General features: G+C 39.4%; 1 protein-coding gene and 3 long non-coding RNA genes across 9 annotated transcripts in view; 2 read left to right on the top strand and 2 right to left on the bottom strand.

Annotated features, from left to right (window-relative positions):
* The window catches only part of CPPED1 (calcineurin like phosphoesterase domain containing 1), a 60385-nt gene extending 52155 nt beyond the window's left edge, over window positions 1-8230 (bottom strand). For 2 of the 6 annotated variants that reach the window (XM_080557299.1, XM_080557300.1), the window contains exon 1: window positions 8035-8216. In XM_080557299.1, the coding sequence (XP_080413425.1) occupies window positions 8035-8134 (100 nt within the window). In that variant the 5' untranslated portion in view covers window positions 8135-8216. Of the gene's footprint in view, window positions 1-7448; window positions 7591-8034 lie in introns of those variants that run through there. The other 4 variants (XM_080557297.1, XM_080557293.1, XM_080557296.1 and 1 more) reach the window with 4 other exon arrangements.
* LOC308178535 lies at window positions 285-3130 on the top strand. The gene is made up of 3 exons (XR_013939805.1): window positions 285-1661; window positions 2211-2501; window positions 2598-3130. It is a non-coding gene; the product is annotated as an uncharacterized lncRNA (long non-coding RNA).
* LOC308178537 lies at window positions 7557-12719 on the top strand. The gene is made up of 3 exons (XR_013939807.1): window positions 7557-7648; window positions 9980-10033; window positions 10178-12719. It is a non-coding gene; the product is annotated as an uncharacterized lncRNA (long non-coding RNA).
* Window positions 12720-17103: 4384 nt separating this feature from the next.
* Window positions 17104-21878, bottom strand: part of LOC308178534 — a 248288-nt gene continuing 243513 nt past the window's right edge. The window contains exon 9 of the long non-coding RNA XR_013939798.1: window positions 17104-20103. This is a non-coding gene — a long non-coding RNA (uncharacterized lncRNA). The remainder of the gene's footprint in view (window positions 20104-21878) is intronic.

The following is a 21878-nucleotide window of genomic DNA, read 5'->3' as shown; positions in this document are numbered from 1 at the left end:
TCCCCTGCTCAAGCCGTGGGGTGGTGTGGTGGTGAAGGCGGCTGCACAGCTGTGGCAGCCAGGCAGCAGGGTTGGACCTGGTCCCGCGTACCGAGGAGGTTCATGTACACTGCCTGGGCAGAGGGGAGCCTGGCAAGCGGAGAGCGTGCTGTCAGGGAGGCTGCAGAGCTGGAGCTAAACTCTCTGCAAGGCCAGAGCAGGGGCTATTCTCATTTCACGGCGTTCTTTTCCCCTGCCTTACATCTATGCCAACAGAGTAGCTCTCTAGGTTTTAGGTACCTGAATGTTTCCAAGCTTGTGCACAGATGCTCTGGTTTGAGTGGGTGGGTGACGGTCATGTGAGGCAGAGGGAGAGAGAGACTGATAAGATGAATTTGTAAAGAGAAGTTCAGCACACAGACAGAACCAAGAAGTGGCAGAAGAAAGGAGAAGCAGAAGATGCAGAGGTGGAGGTGAAGAAGAGTGGGGAGAAAAGGAAAGAGATAGGGGGTGAAAAGAGAAAAACTGAAATTGATGCAGAGGTAATATACGCCACAGTCTCCTGTGGGAAAGAAAAAAAGACAAAAAGGAATCAAATTTAGAAAACAAAGTTGGGACAACAGGAGAGACACAGGAATCAGGTCTACATAAATAACATTTACTTAAAATGTTAGTTTAATTAACTGGTCTTAGTCAAATTTAGTTGAAAGTTCTTTTTTTAGTATTACACAATTTATTAAATAGTTACAAAATAACAGTGAGGTTGAATAAATTTTATCTACCTTTTTCTTACTATTTGATTGCTAGAAACCTAACTAAAAAAATCCTAGCAGTATTTAAACCAGGTTGCATTAGCTTATCATTTATCATGTGGCACTTACCAATTAAGTTTAATAGTTACTGACTTTCATCCCCACATAAAAAACACTGAAGAATGTATGCAAACAAAAGAATACAGGGACACCCACTTTAAGTTTTTGTTTATCGGGAACATGTTTCAGTTACTATAAAGCACTATGTTCCAGTTACTATCAAGTACTACGATTAAAAGCAGAATATTGTGAAGAGAGTTGTACTGGTACAGCAGCACTGGTGCAGATTTGCATGTGCACCAAGCCTGAAGCCCCAGTTGGAACTAGCTCCTCCAGGAAATAACTCTTAACTGCCCTTACTGCAGCTTGCAGAGCAGTTCACACAGGTTTCTCTGCATCAGCGCAAGGCAAAACATCAGTCCAGTTAAACTAAGTTGTTGCTACTGGTGCAACTTGGCTGATTTGGCTTAAAACCCCAGGAGCACTCCTGCACAAGTGCTCTTACAACAGACCAACATGGTAAGAGCGTAGCACTGAGGAACAGAATAGAAAAACATCATCCACTACTGTGGCTGGATCCAGAAGTCTTCTGCCTGTCAATTACATGATTTATTGATGGATTTCAATCTGTGTTCAGACAGTTATTAGCAAATCTTCATGCCCTGCTTCTCCCTCACCAGCTGCTTGTCAGCACCTCCAGCAGAGCAGGTGTACATAAGCCACGCAAATGACCCTCAGCTGCTCAAGTGGTAAGAGAGGCACAACAGAAGGCTGCTTGGACCTGTTTGTTGGACTATGCAGTGGATCACAAGAATGCTCAGACAAACCACCCTGTTGGTATGCCAGGGGAATGCCGAAGTCTGGCAGAAGGTTAGTAACAAACAGCTGTTTTTGCAGTGATCATCCAGTCATGATCCAGGTCCTCGATGTTTCTCTGTAAGGTTCCAATTAAAGAGCGTGTGCAGTTGCTATCTTCCCTTCAAATGGAGCAAGTGATGGCTTTTATGTGGATGACATCAAAGGCATCCTTCTGGCTAGGAGGTTCAATTTTCAAATCCATGGGGGGTCCATTTTTCAAGCCTTTAAATAAGCTACATAGTTGCATTAGACAAAGGTAAAGCAATAGAAGACAGACTCAATTAGTAAATATTTTTTTTTGCCTTTTCCCTTGCATCGCAAAACTGAACAGAGCTGAGAACACCTGAAAATTGGTTCTTTATCACTACTGGCACAGAGGTCATTTATGACTTTTTGAAACTACCACAGCAATCAAAAACCACAAATGCCAGACAGAAGTCAGCAGATTTCTCAGACAAGTGATGTACATAGGGCTTCTATTTCTGAAGGACAAATAAGGTCTGCAGAGCTGCTCCGACAGAGCCCCACAAAGCTCCTATTCCAAATCTGTTTTGTTCGCAGGCCTCCTTAAGAGCCGTACATCCGATTGCCACGGGAGAAGTCCAACTTCCGAACATGTTGCTATGCCTCAGTTTCGATAGCTTCCCACTCTTACTCTGCTCCCATGCACACCAAAGTACGGAGAGAGGATCAATGCAATGTATTTTAAGTAGCACGGACTGAAAAATGGTGCCAGCTTCTAATTTTATCTAAGGATTAATTCTGTGAAGGGCCAGAGCAGTTGGCAGCATACGCAGGAGAAAACCTGGGTGGTGCATTGTGATCACACACAAGAAGACTTCAGTGACCTAGGTGGGATTTAAGTCAAACCTCACCATTTCTAGGGTACAATAGCTATTATTGTCACGTGCCTTTATTTCTTCCCTTTTTATTCTAATTTCTCCTCAGACTACAAAGGCCGAGGAGACCATTAGAGATGTCATACAGAGCACTGCAAGCAGGCCTGCAACAGCCCCGTAGCACTGGTGGCACTTCCAGTGGCACTGGTGGGACTGTCAACACAACAAGCTCTGGCTTTGAGGTTGCTTTGGTTTTATCTCTACACTCTACAGCATTTCACGGAAACAAAGCAGTTATGAGAAGCTACTCTTGGCTGCAGTCTCTCAGTGGACGTTGCACTATCAGAGGAGAAAGGACGTGGACACGCTTGCTCAGTACAATATGGGCAGAAATAAATATGAAAAGTACCCTTATTCTGATGCTGGGTTTGCCAGGGGACTTGACTTCGCTTCTCTGAAAGATCACTGAAACAACTGAAAGGTAGATTTTTTCCATGACTCAGATTGCTAACCAAAGACAAAAAGCAAACCAAAAGCATTTAATAACTTCTATAGCATTTTTTTTGAAAGATAAAGATGGCCCAAGTCCCTCTTCTGTCTGCTTTTAAATATGAAATAGCAACAGAACGTATATGCTTCCCTGCTTTTAGCTGTCTGCCTATAAAATACCTAAAAACAAATCATGGACATAAGATTGGACAAGAAGCATAACTTTGGTTTTCTAAAAAAGCAATTTTTTTTTAAATGAATGCCGCATTTGTGTATCACAAACAACACACAAGGCAAAAATTTCAGTTCACCTTTAAGTCAATTTAATTCCTGCAAACAGCTGTTTTCACTCCTGGAGCAGCTTAAAAACCAATAAAGTACATGCACTAAATCTTTAATAATTCCTTGTTTGCTATTAAAACATTATCAGTAATTACGGTTTCAAAAGATACTGGCATTACTTTCTGTATGTTCAAACACAGAAGATTTCAATCTAATGAAGCATTCATTCCTTTCAGCTGTGTTTTCCAGGTGTACCTTAGAGACTACCAAAAACATGACAGGGGGTTCTGCTGAATGACCAACGTAACCTACTATGGGAGACATGACTTTATGTATCAGCAAAAAGAAAAATCTTCAAAATGGGTATCAAAATACATTTTAGCGGAGAAAATAAAACTCCCTAAAGGAGTAATTGCTGTAGAAATGATGTACTGTAAGCTTAAACTACAGAGCTGTCAGTAAGAAACACTGACAGAATAGTTTCTCAAATAATTTAAACAATGTTACTATTTTTTAAAGATAAACTATCTAAAAACTAAGATAAAATAAACTAAGATAAAATATCAAGGTAGGAAATACCCCCTCCAATACAGTTTATTTGTATTGAGGGCTATGAAATGCTAAACGCTAGTCATGCCTTTATGCCCACCCCCAAATTCAGCATGTAAACCCATTGCAGAAAATAGAGAAACTTCTACAGCCCATGACTGTAGGTGTGAAGGGGGGTGGCTTGCATAATGACAAGGTGAAGTCACTGAAAGTTGCTTAAAGCCCACGTGAAAAAAAATGCCTAATTCTATGAGACTTGGAGGCAGTACTGGGAATGGAATATGCTAGCTGGGAAGCAGTTCTTGACTTGTTGTGATCAGTGTAAAACCCTGATCAAAAATATTGCTGTTGAGTTCTAGAATGGTAATCATAATGTGCAAAGATCCAACATTCATGTGAAAGCAAGAAAAAATATAAGAAATCAACTGCAGTTGTATTTAATTTCAAAGGAAGGGGAATTATATGTAATTATGAAGCTTTTAAAAAGAGCAAAAATCCTTGAGGACAGCATGGAAACTATTCAAAGACACTATCCCAGAGGCTCAGACCATATGCACAGCAGTTACTGAGAAGGACTTGAGAAAAGCCCGAAAGAATCCAGCCCAACTGAACAACATAACAGCCATAAGGAGGGTGGTAAGAACAGGAAAGCACTCTTAAAAAAGCTGAAGCATCCAAAATAAGGAAATCGGGAAAGATTTTATATACTAAAAGGTTAACTTTTATAGGTTTCCAGGTTTATACACTGGTAGTCCAAGAAATCAGTTTAAAAGAATGAAGAACAACTAGAAAGAGCATAAATCCAAAATCTAATAAAGCCCTCTTTGGAAGCAGTGTGAGCAGGTAAGCTGCAGACATTCACTAAGACTAACAGATGCTCCAGACATGCAAGATGCACCCAAAGATAAAGGTGGAACAGAAAAACAACGTACATTTTCATACCCCTGTTCACTGTGGAAGAACCTGTGAAGATCTGAGGCCAGAACCCTTCCTTACAGATGGGGCATCAGACCAGGCTCAAATACCAGCAAATGATTCAACAAATAGACGTGAATACCAACAAACCACTCGGATTAGATGGCACCCACAGAATTTGAAAGTAACTGAAGGAAGAAAAAAAAACAAAAAAAAAACCCCACAACCATCCAACGCACAGAGTGTTACTTCTTTCTTAAAACTGCTTTTGTACAGAGAAGCAGGAAGATGGCCAGTATCACTTCTACACTTAACAGAGCACCGAGCAGTCTGGTGCCTACTGATCAGCAATGCTAATAGAAACTGTAACAAAAACAATTTCTGCATGTACTGATTCTTCAGAAAGTCATCAACAGCTTTTAGGTGGACAAGGGAAATCCACTTGATAGTGTCTACTTGAATTTCCAACAGGTGTCTGACACAGCTCCTTACCCAAGGCTCTTACAGGAGCCCAGCTGCCATCAATGAAGGTTCTCAGACATAAATAACAGGTCAGAAAAAAGAAAGGGGCCAAGTTGCACAGCTCCCAAGTGAATCTGTACTGGCATCTATACTGTTCAATATATTCAAAACCATCTGTAGGGGCAACTGAATAGCAAGGAAGTGAGGTTTGCTAGCACCAAGCTAGTTGGCTAAATGCAAGCAAGGCCTGGTTGTGAAGAACTGAGGAAAGACTTCATTACTCAGAGTCACTGTTCAAGAAAGCTGATGAACTTCAGTGCAGAAAAGTGCACAGCAGCGCACGCAGGGGAAAACCAACCAAACACAAACTTCATAGAAACAAAGCTCTAGCAAGTACTACAAAGGTGTTACCTCAATAGACAATAACGGCTAAACAGCATAGTTAGGAACAGAATAAAGAACAGGACAAAATAAAAAATATGAGGACCAGCTGAATAAACTTAGTCTGCAAAAGTTGAGTGACAGCAACATGACAGAGGTAGAAACCATCAGTGGCGGGACTGAGCACATGAATACACAACTCTGGTTACCTGCCTCTTGCAGATCGAGGTTTTGGAACCATCAGACAAAACTAGCAGATTCTCAAACACATAGTTAGGCTGTGGATTTAGGATTATTCATTTTTTTTTAATAATTTGATATTACTTATTTTTTTAATTTTACATTTGTGGTGACTTCATTTTTCTCACCAGATCTGATCCTAACTCATCTCTGTGTGACCTATCCAAGAATTTAGCCAAGCACCTGGGGCACTAAGGATGCTCCCTCCTGCACCACGCAGTCTCCCTGCTCTCACAACTATTTTCTCACACATACCAGACACCCTGCAAGAAACACAAACAGGACTATTTCCTCCACTTGAGGAAAAAATAAATCAACCTGACAACAGCTGATGGTACTGTTGCTTGTACAGTTATTTGAAAAAAGTGCTGTACATACTTTCCCAGAAATTCTTTGCATGGCATGCTATAGCATTAGAGATTTTGGGAGAGGTGGTGGGGAAAACGACAGAACTTACCTAAACATACAGTCCTGTGTGTAGTCACTAAAACACTAACAAAAGTAGTGGACATCTGAAGGATGGATAAGACAGACAGAGAATGTATTAAAAAAAGCCAAAACATACAGAGGTCCCCTTCCAATAAAGTAGGGAATTTATGTGGTGTTTGCTACTACGCTCCATCAGTTACACGGATATTTTAGACCTTCAGAACTTTGAGCTTCTGGTTCACACAACTCACATATCAAGAGTAGATCAGCACAGGTTAGAGGTATAACCTCCACATCATGTGAAAGCAGACTGAACAAATGACTATTGGGGGATAGGGTGTGGAAGCATGATTTTGCAGAAAGGCTAGTAAGAAAAAAGGAAATTAACTGTGCCAAACCATAACAGTACTGGTAAATATTTTGTGTAGCTACCTGCTTGACAGAAGTAATTATGTCTGTAGGATGAAAGAACTCTAAAGCCAGAGGGAAAAAAAAAAAAAAGGAGGCAATTGATTTACATTTTAAACTGCAAGAAACTTTGCCTCAGTTTTGTTAGCCTTTGAGTCTTTTTTTTCTTTTTCCCAATCATTTAGTCATTAAAACATTGCATTGAACTTTAGACTCTTAGAAGAGAGCTAAGTAAAACATTAATATAGAGACATTGTACTTACAGACGGTAGCTGGGCTACACATTCTAAACAACATTAAAAGGGAGCAGTCACTGAGAAAAGCCTTAATTAATATTTATCTACAGAACACCAAACAAGGACACTTCGGGAGAATGAAACAAACCTGGAAAACAGGTAACCAAATCACATTTTTGTCCACATTTAAGGCAATTTTCAAGAAGCACTTGATACAACTTTTGCCAGAAATTTTTACACTGCCTTGAACACTCCTTTTATTACGATTTCCCTATACAGTTGATGTAACTAGATGGCTTGTCTGCCATCTGTCCCCTCAGCAAATGCTTGGCATTCTGTTCCAAACCAACCAGACCATCTGCAATTAATAGATTGCCAGGATGACTGTATACATATACTTCACATGCTCAGAGTTGGTGATTTCTCTTTATTTGGCAACAAGCAAAGCCAAATATTTCCAAATGATACCCAAGAAAATACGGCAGAATCACTGGGACTGAATAGCCCTGCCCACCTCGCCAAACCAATACAACTTGTAATTTATAAACAGGTACACTGCAAGAGAATACCTTCCATGTGTGGCAACACGAAGCGACTGCTAAAGCTTGCCAGGTGCCTGAGACCTAGGAAAAGCACAGGCTCCCCATCCTTGGAGCCTTTTACAAAGAGGTGTGACACAAGAGCATGCTCGGTGCTGGTGTGCCCCCAGGAGCAGCCGAAGCCTCCAACTTCCTTCACTTGGGAGGAGGCGAGCGCGGTCGCTGCCCAGGTGAGGTGGTCTCAGGTGGAAGCCGCAGGAAAGGAGCCGCAGCTGCCCTCCACCTTGCGAGGGGCTGCACCACCCTGAGGCAGCCGGGGCCCTGCTGGGCTCCACAGGGACACCTGCAGGGACACTGCCCGGGCGGGTGCCACGAGCTGGGTCACCCACACGGCTGCAGGCCCCCGGGAGCACAGCGCCGGCACCAACAGCCTCACAAGTTGCGGAGCTCAGCATTAGCCGCACCTTGCCGGCCCCGATGCAGGGCTCCGGCAGGGGGGAAAGGCCCAGGCCCAGGGAAGGCCCCGGCCCGGCCCGGCCCGGCCCCGCTCCCTGCTACAACCGCGGGGATCCCGGCCCGGTGCGGGCTGCCCATGCCCGTCCCCCCCCTTCCCTACCTCCCGCCCGCCGCCCCGCGCCGAAGTTCGGCGTACCGTGGCGGAAGGCGGACAGGGCCCTGCCCCGGGCCCTCCGGAACGCGTCCCCCGTGGCCGCCATGCCGAGAGGAGCCGCCGCCGGCAGCCACCGGGCCCCGGGCCGCCGAGGGGGCGGCACCGCCTCCGCCGGGGAGGCGCCTGGGCGCGGGGGAGGCCGGCCCGGCTGAGGGGGGCGGCTGCGGGGGGCGGCCCCGGGAGGGGGGAGCTAAAGTGAAGCAGAAGCGAGGACACACGTATACCCGAAGGAGTAAAAGTCGGTAAAACGCTGCAGGATTTTCTTCAAGTGTTTCCTAACGTGTCCAGTGAGGAGAGCCAACGTCATCTGGAAGAGCTGGCAGTCTTCCTCTGCACCGTGAAGGGATGTTTTCCAGCTTGCACTGCCTTTGCCTCGATTTTACTCACAAAGTCGCACAATGAATCGTTTAGGTTGGAAAAGAGCCTTAGGATCATCAGGTCCAACCACCACCGAACACTGCAAGTCTGCCACAACCCCACGTCCCTCAGTGCCATGTCTCCACATCTCCTAAATACCTCCGGGGACTGGGATGGGGCCTCCCTGGGCACCCATTCCAATACCCAACCACACTCTCTGTCAAGAAATTCTTTCAGACATCCAATCTAAACCTCCCCAGCACAACTTGAGGCCATTGCCTCATGTCCTATCACTTGTCACCGGAGAAAAGAGACCAACATCTCCACCAATGGTTACACAAAAACAGCAGAGGTACAGTGCCTGCTCTCCATCGCGTGAGCTGCCACAGCCCATGTAGTCTCCATGTCCCTGGGCAGGCTGCGTGGTCAGGCTGTAACAGTACGAGGTAACCCTTGTGAGGCAAAGTTCTCCTAATCTTTTCTGTACTGGAGTCCCTTTTTGACCCAGCACTGTATGAAAGGCCGCACAATGGTAATTTCCTTGGCAGGACAGCCACAGTCCCATTATTCTTCACCATTTGACATGGCTCTGAGTGCCTCTTCATTCGTCCTATGAAACCTGCAGTGAAGCACTGGATAAGGCTGCTGTCATTGCCTAAAATACATTCCTATATCTGGATTATTTTTCCATCTGTAAAATGGTGGTATTATTATCCCTGAATGAAGACCGTTTTGATGCCACTTTCATTCCTGCTTGTAAACTACTTGATGATCATTAGATGCAAAGCTCCAGAGGAAGTCTTTTTATTAAGTCATTTATGTCAATTCCCCTCTTCATGAGGCAGCATTTGGTACATTAAGCGAGTAAATATTAAAGTGTACTTGTCACTCTCAGGTGCAGCCTATGTAAATATCATAACACCATCATAGTAGTAGGTGATCACAGTATAATGCTGGAACAGCTCTGGCTAATAAGAGCAATTGATTGAATGATCCAAAGAGATTTTCGACCTTTTCTGTTTCTTTTCAATTTTCAACTTGTCTGCTTAATAGGGCCATACAGTCATATAGCAGAATATAATCTTCCAAGCTGCATGACTTCAGCTAAACTCAGGGTGAATTTTGCAAGTGAAATACCATCAAGATCATGCCAAAAAAGTGTAGAGAGAACATAACTATTTTGGCAAGACAGCCTACTGTAGTTTTGCAGCACAAGGACATGCTTTTGATCAGCACACAGAGCTACCTTTTTCTTAACCTGGATGTGCAGTGAAAGACACCCATTTTTCTAAAATCAAGATATGCACATCTGAAAAAGTGAATCAGACCTGGTGCAGATGTAGATGGTTACAGCCATATGGACTTTAAGATCTTCTAGATTTATCTAAATCTCTGTAATTTCACAGCTTTTTTTTTTTTTCTTTTTTTTTCTCTCTCTCTCTTTCTTTCTTTCTTTTTTTTTTTTCCTTTACATCTGTGTAGGGGGCTCTCTTCTACAATTCTGTTGTCAGTACTGTATTTGATCTCTTTGCAGGATGGGTCATGGATGAGCTTCAGGATGCTTAGCTCTTTCTAGGTGATGAGTATGGTGAGTATGCAGTGTGCCTACACTGCCTCCTCTTCAAATGGAATCCACTGATATTACATCTGCATGAGTATTGTCTACTGTAATGAGGATGCCATGAGAAATTTCCATTTTGTAATTTAAACACATTTTCTTGTGATTTTGCAGGCTGAGTGCAGAAGTGTTTTCATCTGCAGAAATAAAGGAACATTTGCATATAAACGTGAGACCTGAGGATGGCGAATGTATGTGCAGGAGGGGAATTTCTGCTCTCTCCTGCCTCCTTCACTCTGCCAAATTTGGAGTACACATTTTTGAAGCCAGGATCATAGACCAAGTGCTATATTCATTTTACTATGACTAAGTCATTTAAAGTTACTACAAATCTATGTTGGTTTAATTATAGTTTTTCATGGACTTACTCCAGATGAGACCTAGATAAAGCAGCAGAATTTTGTCATAGGAGTTGATTTGTTATATGAAGTGTCATGAATATAATGGCACTGAATAAATAATTTACAGTACTGTGTATCTGATCTTATTTGTAGAGTATAAATTGAGTACAGTTTTAATAATTTTTAAAAGTTACTGTGAACATACACAGGAGAATATACCATTCTGTAAAAGCATGCAGTATATTGAATATAAGATAGATCAAAAACGAGAAATGGAAGCAGCGAAAAGGAAATGTTTATATGAGGTTTAGCTTTGTAAAAACTGATTAGAATAGGGCAGGTCTGAGGAGTCCAAATCTCCTAAGAATTACTCTAGTACGTATTACATCATACTGCCAATCCAAATAGTTCTTAACTTGGAAGTTCTGAAACAAACAAACAAACACAAAAAACAACCCAACCCAACCCAACCCAACAAAAAAACAACCAACCAACCAAACAAAAAACAGTTGCAGACAGTCTACTTCATTTCCTACTACAACTAATTAAGTATGGTTACATGCACTTTGAGAGACCTAAAGAATGTACCAATAAAACAAGTAATTGATTCTAAAATTTACTATCGCTGATGACAAATCATATGAGGAATGGTTGAAGCAGGGAATCTTTTCTCTATTTTTGGCAAATGACAAGAAGATAACAAATTGCAAAAATGGAAGAATCCAAAAGGTCAAAAGGACAGAATGGGATTGGTCAAGACATTGGAATTAAAATTACAAAGCACAAACAGACATGCAGATTTGAAAGTAAACCATTTTAATCGTACACATTTAATAGAATCACTATGTGCCATCTGGAATGCAGGGAATCCAATGAAAATTGGAGGTGTAAACAACACACAAAGAATTATCAACATCTGTTTTCAGTGCTTGCTAATATATATCAGTCCTTGAGGGATAAGTTAGAGAAAGCAAGGGGAATTAATAAAAACTGATGATATAAAGAGTATCACACCATTGTATTAGTTTAGAGACAATATGGACTTACACAGGCTGAAGAAATAAAGCATATAATGTAATGTATCAAGTCTGTTTTCTATTTCTTTCTTCTTCCAGCTCGCATAAATGCTGTAACAGTAGTACAGCATTCCTAGTAGGTGTTATAGTTTGGTAGGTTTGGCATATGACACACATTTTTCTCCCCCAAGCAGCTAATGGATACAAATTTCTAAACTCTGAAAACTTTGAGTAGTAGCTTATACTAGCCCATTCTGTCTTTATCTCCCATTACACTGCTGAGAGTAGAAGACTCCAGACTACAGAAATACAAATAAATTTACCAGTCGGAGCATCAAATATTACAAAATATGATAAAACTTAAGGTCACATTCCATATGAACATAAATGAGTCATTAAACAGTGCTTATTGGTATTTAAAAAGGCCCTATTAATATTTGGCCTCAATACCAAATATTTATCCATTTTCAAAGGGTCCAAAAAATAAGATAAAAAAATACTTAAAATGTTTTGCACAAACCAAGTTAAAAAGATTGGTTGACCAGGACCAGTATTTCGCTTCTAGGGACAGAACAATGATGGCATCGATTATTTCCAGAGTTAAGAATCCAAAATGTAATTGATTTTTATCTGACTCATTTAGTGTGGGCAGGCTCCATTTGTTCAAGAAACCTGTAATATATTCCTTGAGTCACTGTAACTATGAGAGAGATAAAAGTTGATGTAATGAGTTAAACACACTATTTAACTCAATTTGTTTTGCACACTGAATTCCCATTTCTGACACAGATACAGGTTCTGTCTAGATCCAGGTAGTTTTTGTAAGATTGTAAGAAGTGCCTCATTCATTTTATGTGCTGCCAAATATTCATGAGATCTACTTTATTCAGGATGCCTCTGATTCTGGATTTCCCTATCCTGAGATTTCGTTTTCACATACACTCAATACTTTCATCTTTCGCTGAGCAGTTGAGACCTGTGGTGCCAGCAAATTCAGCAGCCATGACCAGTCACCATTCTAGTGAACATGAGCACCAGACTAGAGTAATTCTTTGCACTAGTGTATACTTGTGACACATTAGATTTTTGCTCCTGAAGAGCCATAGAACTTTGGGTTGTAAGCCTGCACTGAAACTGCTAGACACAGAAAAAATGCACAGAAGGCCTAGAGCTCAGTAACAAAATCAAGGCTGTAAGGGAAGTACCCTTCTCCAAAAATATGTGGAAAGGTCGTGGTTGACAGCCACCTCATCCTGAACTACCTAAGCACTTCCTGATGTTTAAACATTTAAATGCTCTCTATACATGTTGAATTGTGTGTAGTGTATAATTCCTGGTGATCACCAAGACCTGTCCAGACACAAATAGGGGGAAATTACGTATATAAATACATGTGAAGATACAATTCAATATATGTTTCTGAGCACTACAGGCTTCAGGTACGTACTATTGGACTTGGTCTGAGAATAAAATCTAGATATAAGAGCTTGTAATTCACATCTAGATCCAAAATTTGGACTTGTTGGACTTCCCTTATTTTTAAACAAACAGATTTTCCATTAATGTACAAGCAAAAGCAGAAATCTGGCAAAAGAAGCAGTATTTAGCTCATGCATCTGTATGCATGACTCTCAGATTCCTTTCTCCTTCTTTGCTGATAAATGACATTTTATTAGAAAAAAATAAAAACCCAGATGATCATTAACCACAGTTGCTATTTCTGCCAAAAAAGCAAAGAAGCAGCAATCCTTCAAGTATTAAAATTCAATAAACAATCAGAGCATTTAGATGTTTTTTCAACTAGGCTTACAACAAGGATGTTCTTGTTTTACTGCTACACTGGTTAACTCAAAATGCATTGCAAAAGTACAAGGACAATCCTTTTGTTTCCTTGCTCTAACCAGAAAATTATTTTTCAAACAGGAAAAACTCATTTTTATATTACAGGTGACATGCAAACAATTTGGGTTTCTGAGTAAAAAATGTTCCTTTTTCTTCCTATCTTGTATAAACATAATTCATCCTCTTTCATAAATGGGGATTTTTTTTTTGTCTCCTAAGTTTTGGCACGTAGCTTCTTCGTAGGTTCTTTCCAGATCACTGGTTAAATCATGTATATTTTTGAGAAGCACATGTGCATCACCATTCTGACTGTATATTACAAACTGGACATAAAGAAACAACAACATCAGAATACTTTGAGAAAAAAAAAAGTCTTAATGATTACAAAAAAACCACACCTGTGAAAGTGGAACCATTGTCATGCTACTTTGTGAAGCTGTAGCTTCTCCAAATGCAGAGTGAGGTTTGGCACCCCAGAGGTGTCCTCCTTTGCACAAGTGGCAACTGTAAATTATACATCAAACAAGCAAATAAACCTTCTTGTTGACTGGCCTTCACAGAGCCTCCCCTCAACATACAGCCTTACAAATAGATTGCATTAGCAGCTGAGAGAATCTTTGCTGCCTTGCAGAATGACTCCTGTCCTCTAAAAGCTTCAAAGAGCTCTTCTGCATGTTCCTGCTCATTCATGTTGTGGGCCAGGTCTTTTCAAGTTAAATAGATCTTACAATTGATGTCACTAATTTTGCAATCACTGAACTTAGGATGACTAAGAAGTAGGCACCTATTTTGCCATAGATTTCTATCAAACAAAATGTTTTTCCATAATTAAAGCTAGAGATGAACAAAGAAGGTACGTGGGGAAAACCACAGATTAATTTAAGCATAAATGACCCATTTAAGTTTTTTTTTCTCTCAAGTAATGACTGAAGAAAATGAGTTCAGAGACTGATGAAGGATGCTGAATAGGTAATTATTGCTATTACAAACCTCTTAGTTTTATTTGTAGGAAATATGATTTCAAAATTAAATAGTACTAGATTTTTTTATGTTTCAGTGTGGACTCTCAGCTGTGTCTAGCACTTCTGCCTCGCAGAATTTCAAGGACCTTCCATTTTCCATTAAGGATAGTATTAAATAAGCAGATGGATCCATTTTTCAATAGTATTATCTCACTAATAAATTACATTTTGCATTTCTCTCAGGTTCCTGGTCTAAAGATCTGTAGGTGTTTTATGGGCCTTAGGTAAAGAGAGATAAAGATCAAATCTGAACACAGGTGGAGGCACAGAGAGGCTGATTTATGAGTGAAGACATAACATGTACCACAAAACTTTTACTTGCAAAATTAATAATAAACAAGGATAAGATTGCATCCCCTACCAGGCAAAGGTAACCTACCAGGTTTGCACTAACCTGTCACTTCAGCTACTCTCCTCCTTCACTGTATTTGTGATGATTTTTTCAGATTTCTTCCAGCTGTACTTATTCATAACAACTAAGTCAATGACAGCAAACATTCTGTATTCCCATTGTGATGTTCTTTTAAATACTTAACCCTCCAACTCTTTTCAGATCTCTTTTACAAATACAACATAGTCCAATGTCTATGTACAAAAAAGCAGAGCTTATTGCTGATAGAAAAGGCGCTTTCCTGCTCATTGAACTTCTAATTTTTTAAAATAATGGGGAACTGAAATTTTATTGGTGGAAATATTCCTTGGTCTTATTGATACATCCCTACATTTCTGAAGGATGAGCATAACAAAGATACTTCACCTATACAGCAGGCAAAAGGATGAAATTAACTTAAGTGCCTCTTCTCCGGATGATATGGAACCATTAAAGATCATTTTGCTGTTTGCAGGTGTCTGTGGTAGAGAATGTACAGAAGATATGCATTCTGTAGAACAGTAGGCTGAACGAGAAGAATGAGACATTCAATGCTCAGCAAATACATTCCTGGCAAGTTTACCCCATGACCTTGCAAAAGAGTTGCTCCACCATTTTGTGCTTCAGACACTCTAGCTCTAAAATCAGATAAACTAAGACTCATGGCCATCAGAATTTTGGGGCTAAGTCAGTGTATTATCACTTAAGCATCGTGGCAATTATATTAATGGATAATAATTAAATTACAGAGCTTGGGGGTACCAGAAAACTCTCTCAATAAGGCAGTATCTTTCTATTAAAATACAACTTCTATTAAATTCTTATAGCCTGCCTACAACTAATCAGAAGTGATCAAGAGACAGACTTGAAGTTATCTGTCATTTACAGATGTCTCTGTCATTTAGGCTTTGTGATTACTGTAGGCATATTCCGAGTTAGATCAATATTCTGTGGTTGTTCAGAAAAGCAACCAAGAAGTCGAAGTTTAATCTTGATGTACATACTGATAAGACAGAAACTTAAAAATTAAAGATGGGGCTTGGAACTAGATGATCTTTAGGGTCCTTTCCAACCCAAACTGTTCTATAATTCAGTCACTTTTTATACTCATTTGAAAAGACTGTTTTCTGTGTGCCTTTGGACACAGTCTGCTGAAGAAAAGAGCCTCTAATATGAAGCCTAATCAGGCTGTTAAACAAGCATGGTGGAATCACTGGATGTTGTTGTTCAAGACCGGGTCTGAGAGCGGGATAATTACAGAACACCAGTTGAAAGAAGTAGAGACTGAAGGCCGTTTGTCTACAGGAACACACTCAACAAATAGAGATGTAACAAACCATGTTTAACCATTGCTGATACCCAACTGACGACAGTCAGTCTGGCTACCAACCTATGGTCATACATTTATGGGATGGTCTTTACAGAGTAAGCTACGGGAATGAATGATAGAACAAGAGCATCCTAAAAATAGTGAAGCACAATTAACATTTTTTAAACACAGTGGGATGGATTCATCAACCATAACAATTTTTTTGAATAATTAACTGTGCTGAATTTTTCATAGAAAAGCACAACATTCATACAGTGTAATTATTACACTGTGAAACATATTTGAATTAGAACACAATAACTTTTTCATTGGGCAGGTAAATTCATGGTGTCAGGAAATATTATCCACCCCAGGTTCTAGGAATTATGTGCCTAACATTCTCTTGGAGTGCACAGTACAAGCTACTATTAATAATATATCTATAGCTGAACATAAGGTATGGAGGGAATATTTTAAATGTTTAATTATTCAAATGAAAGAATTAATTGACTGTTCTTTTTTTTTTTTTCAATTCTATAATATTTCTAAACATTAGAAGAGCTCAGCATGATAGGAATAATGTAATGAGTGCCTAGGAGGAAATAAAAAAAATAAAAATAAAATAAGTGGAAGCTCAAAACTTTCCTAACGCCTGAGGCTATGGCATACACAGTGTACATGTTGTCATTTGGAGTTACATACATAAATCAAAACCACGATACCTTCCTACGTATTAGGGGCTTCTGAATGAAAAAAAAATCAGATGAGAAAAATATGAACATATAATTCCTAGAAGAGTGGTGGTGTTTGCATTTTAACAATCTAGCTAAGGCTCTGACAAAGATGCCAGGATTGCAGATTGGTAGTGACCAATTAACTTTAATATCTAGAAAATACAGTTGACCTTTTGTCTTTTAATTAAATCTGTAGCACATGCGAATTCACAGTAAGATAAGTGGTTATGCATGTGTCTCTTCCCTCTAAATGTTTTTATGCTAATATCTTCTCATGAATGGAAGAAATCTTTTCAGGCTTTGATCTTTGGTGTTTAGGCTTAGACTCTGAAGGCGTGTCTCCTTACTCCCATTTCATGATGAGTTCCATAACTCAGAATGTTTTCAATGAATGCAGTGACCTTTTGAGTTGCAGATGCCATAGGAATTATATTGCACTCCAGTGAAAACCTTGAAGAAAGGCCTTGAATATGAACAAGTAATCACTGATTGGAGAGCTAGTGGAGTATATCTAGTGTTGGTGTAGTACTCATACTTGTCCTACCACTTGAATTTTGAAGAGCAAAGTGAAGTCCAAATGATTCACATTTAGGCTTTCCACTCTCCAAAGAACCTCTTCTTTCTTTTTCTGTCCTTCCTCATATTAATTTGAAGTAGCTTCTTCATCTCTTAATAATGGTTTTTGTAAAGTAAACAAAACAAATACAACAGAAAGAAACCAGGGACCAGAGTTCTTCTTACGCTGACAAGATGAATGTGGAATTCAGAGTCCAGATTCTGGAATTGAATAGAAAGAGGCACCTGCTTGCTATCTTCTGCCAGATATTTAACTTCCATAGATGGGCACTGGGTGAGATAGACCTCTGTGATCAGTGTTTAATTATTGGTTGTCATGTTTTCCACTTAGTATTCAGACTTCAAGGTTCATTATTCCGAGGCATCTAACTCTCTATATGTCCTACATAGAGGACCAGATGTCTGTCTTACCTAGATGGAGAGCTTACCTAGATGGAGAGCTTACCTAGATGGAGATCATCACATTCCTTGCTGAAACAAGCTGTTGGGAAAGCAACTACTGTGCTTCTCTGTGGCTAATTTGCTCAAGAGCTGGTCAAATTTAACAGGAAGTCAGGTTGATTTACTTGTTTATTTTCAGGCAAGCTGCAGTCAAAGTTCAAATATTATTAAATACAAAATGGATAGCCATCTAAACAAGGTACCTGCACAAGTAAGCATATTTCCATTCATCTAGGAAGAAGGAGGAGGAATCGGTGCAGAAAATCAGCATAAAATCTGTGCATAAATTCTGACTACCCTAAGCCTTCTTTTGAGAATTTATTTGGGACTGAACTGACTATTTTTATAGGGCTAAATTTCTTTTCCAGTGCAGGTTCTGTAAGCCACTGTTGCTACACTGTAGGAGGGATCCTCCCACTGTGCAATTTAAGTCATTGACCGTTGTACATGGTCTGTTCATGCACTTGATATGCCGCAATACTTGAAGTCCATTTATCATAAATAAGGATGGGAAGTCTGTCTAGGAACAGGCTGGGAAGCACTGACCTGAAGAAGCATCTGTTACCTTGCTGTCAGCCAGAAATAATGATATCATTAACAGACTAGTACTAGAATTTCCAGTCTTTCCTCTTGGCTTCCAAAGCCAGAAGAAAACTGTGTACTTCTGGTGTTGTGCTCTGTTTTTCCTCTTCTGCTCCTCATTGGGCAAACAGGCACCCTTTGTCTTAATATAAAGAGTGATCAATTTTTTACTAACAACCAGCAGAGAATACTTGCCTTTAAGACTTCTGCCAAGTTGGTTTAATTGGACTCTTTGGATGAAAAAAGCTAGCATAAGGCTATGCTAGTAGTCTCAAAGCTCTGATTTTAAAGCTTTAGCGCTAATTTACTTCTGGATAAACTTTGCTTAATCAGATTTCTGCAACTCAAGCAAATAAAGAGCCAAATTCACCCTGGCTGAAAGGAGCCCTGGTCCCATTTAGATCCATTAGAACTCCATTTGCTAATATTCTCCCAGTATTTACTACTGCACGCAGCTTCTAAGGTATAATTGTTTTGGAAACATGCAGGTGTATTGGAAACATCCAGATAAAGTATTTCAGTTGCTAAAATCCATTCAAAATTAATTTCTCAATGAAAAATGTTTTAATCAGCTCCTAGTATGTTGAATAATGGATTTATAAACCTTGGATACTGACATCTGCTTTTCCCACAGCAGCATAACTTGAGAAAGGTTTTGCGAACCAATGCCATTGCTATTATTTTTCACACTTTTCCATTCTTGAAGAAAATACATTTTCAATATTGCTATGATCTTACACTAGTCTAGAAGTTATTTATTTTCTGGATTAAAAAACAACCAAACAAACAACAAACTGTCATCCTTGTATAAATCCTATGTAAACAGAAAAAGTGCAATGTAGGTAGAGACAGGACTTTCTCACTGAGCTTCTGAACAACAAATATCACCTGAACAAACATAATCATATCATTCAGGGTAAAACTTGACTAAGACAACTGAGCAGACAGATTTTTTTTTTTTTTTTTGCCCAGAAGGAGAACTCACATATATTTATTAATCCGCTAAAACTTTAGGTGAGTTATTTGGTCCATTGAAAAATCAAGAGAATAAAATATCACATGGGTGTCATTTCTGCCAAAATTGTGCACCTCTCTCATACAGTCTAGACTAAATCAAAAGAGAAGAGAGCATTTTGCGGTTTCTGCAATAAATTCATAAAGACCAACAAGACTCAACAGATTTTTAGGACAAAATCATAAACTTGTTGTGGTGAGCACCATGATGTGTGGGGGAGGAGGGAGAAGTGCCAGCTGGATCCATCATCTATCTTGGCAGTTATACTGTGTTCATCACCATGGTACCAGAACACCTTTACAAGCTCCAAGAGTAATCACAGTAAAGGATCTCTATCTTTCTGTTCATGTCCGAGGAGGGATGGCTGTGTTTTTCTCATTGTTGTGGAACAGGTAGGTGAAAATAACAGATTTTACATTTTATTCCGTAGGAGCTAAGATTTGTAATCGTTCCAGTGTCACCAGGGAATGAACTCCACAGCTGTATGCCAGCTGCCAAGAAAATTTTATCTGTTCATGGCATAGAGATGACTTCTCTTGTCCCAGTGAAATGCAGCTGTAGTGAAAGGTCACAAAGTCAGAGAGAAGCAGCCTTCATCCTCTTACACTGTCAGGGCACAGAAAAGTTGCTTAGGACAGATGTAGGCAGGAAGGTAGAAACAAGGATTGTTGAGTACGCTGCTGATTTTTATTGGCTTCCCTAGTAGTGCAGGCAGCTTCCCTCAGCATATGCACTAGAGAGCTGTCCTTATCACTCTGCCAGCAGACCGTGCCTCCCTTGGGCTTCAATGTGCTGATGGACATAGAAACCAGCGCTGTTTGAATGCATTTTGAGCAGTATAGAGCTATCTGCATTGGCGCTTAAAGGTGCACTGTATGTAAAATACTCTTTCCTTAAATATTTCTATATTCTTTCTATGTAATAGGCCTGAGAATATGGCCCTAATCTTTGTTATTTTTTGTCTAACATTTTCTATGTGCTTTTTTTTCCTATCCTTTAATGTTAGATTTTTTTTTTGCTTTTGCTATGAATAACACCAGCCTTACAAAGTAACCCCATTGTAACCAAAGGAATTTTATGTCCTATGAAGAACGTCTCAGTGAGAATAAACTTACCACATTTTGATCCTCACTGTGGGATCTTCTCTCCTGTTAATAGCAATATTCCTCTTAACACTAAAACATTGAGATTTTGTCCTCTGTATACAGCTGTCAATAAGAAATTAATGACAACCAATAGACCTAATACTACAAATGTCCTTTGTGATGAGATGAAAAGATTGAAAACTGGACCAAGGTTCAGTCTTTGCACTGAAGATCTATTTCTGATCTTGCTATGCAAGTGTTTTTTTTTTTTTTTTTTTTAACTGGAGCCAAACATTATGACAGAAACAAGTGAGATAATTGGGTATTATGAGATATCTGCTCTTTTTCACTTATGGTCATTTTACGTATAGAAATGCTTGCATTGTTCATGTAGGAAAGCAATCCGATTATTCAGCCATCTAAATTATCTGTTTCTTTGTCATATTATCAAGACTCACTTCAACTGTCCTACTTTGCATAGAAATGACATGTGATTTCCTTTTTATTTTATTTTTTTCTTTTTAAAGAAGAACAATCACTATATTCACAGGGAGAATTTGTTAAACTGGAAAATCATATTTAAGACTTCAAGGTGTATATAAATTACAAAATTCACTTTAAAGAGGCCAGCTTTCTATCAGGTGTGCGGAAGTGAATGACAGACCAATTCCCACACACACCCAAGAAAATTTTGAGTTGTCCTTTTATCAAATATTAAGTTACAACTGGCCTTATATATATATATTTATAAATATATCTATATAATTTCTGTATTATACATATGTATTCCTATTGCATCTTCTTTACATTTTATTCCAATGTCACTTGCCTATACAAATATGCAGAATAAACAAACCATTCTGAAATCTGTACTCTCAGGTGCCAGCATTTTGTACTAAAAACGTGTTTAACCTTACTGGAATCTCCTATTTATGTGTTGGGGAGCAGATATCCTGAATATGTTATTAAAATTATATTATATTTAGCAGGTTAGAGATAATCTGCTGATTTAAGTAAACATGACAATGAAAAGATACCACTAATATCTGCTCTCAGCATCTTCTTGCACCACTTCAAGACTCCCTAATGTGCATTTCACATAACAGTTAAAATCCTTTTATTTGACCCATTATCTAGTAGCTGTGGGATCACTGTACTTTCACAATAATTTAAAAAAATAAATACAAAACAACCTTAAGCAAATATACTCAACGAAACCACATGATAAAAAAAGAACGATTATCAAAACTGTTTCTCTACAGAGTACATTATTTACTTTAAGCATTTACTTTTCAGTGTACTATTGACATGCTGCAAAAAGCAAGGTTGATGTCTTCTCCTTCACGACAGGTATAACACAATACCTAGACAGATGCTCTAGATAGATACTCTAGGTAGGCATAACAGACTTGTACTGTGCTGAGAATTATCGATGATGAACCCTATTAACATTATAACAGTGCTCTCTAGAAAGAAAACACA

Source organism: Anser brachyrhynchus (assembly GCF_964034855.1).
Source record: "Anser brachyrhynchus genome assembly, chromosome: 15".
Classification (NCBI taxonomy): Eukaryota; Metazoa; Chordata; class Aves; order Anseriformes; family Anatidae; genus Anser; species Anser brachyrhynchus.
This window is presented reverse-complemented; position numbering and strand designations above follow the sequence as displayed.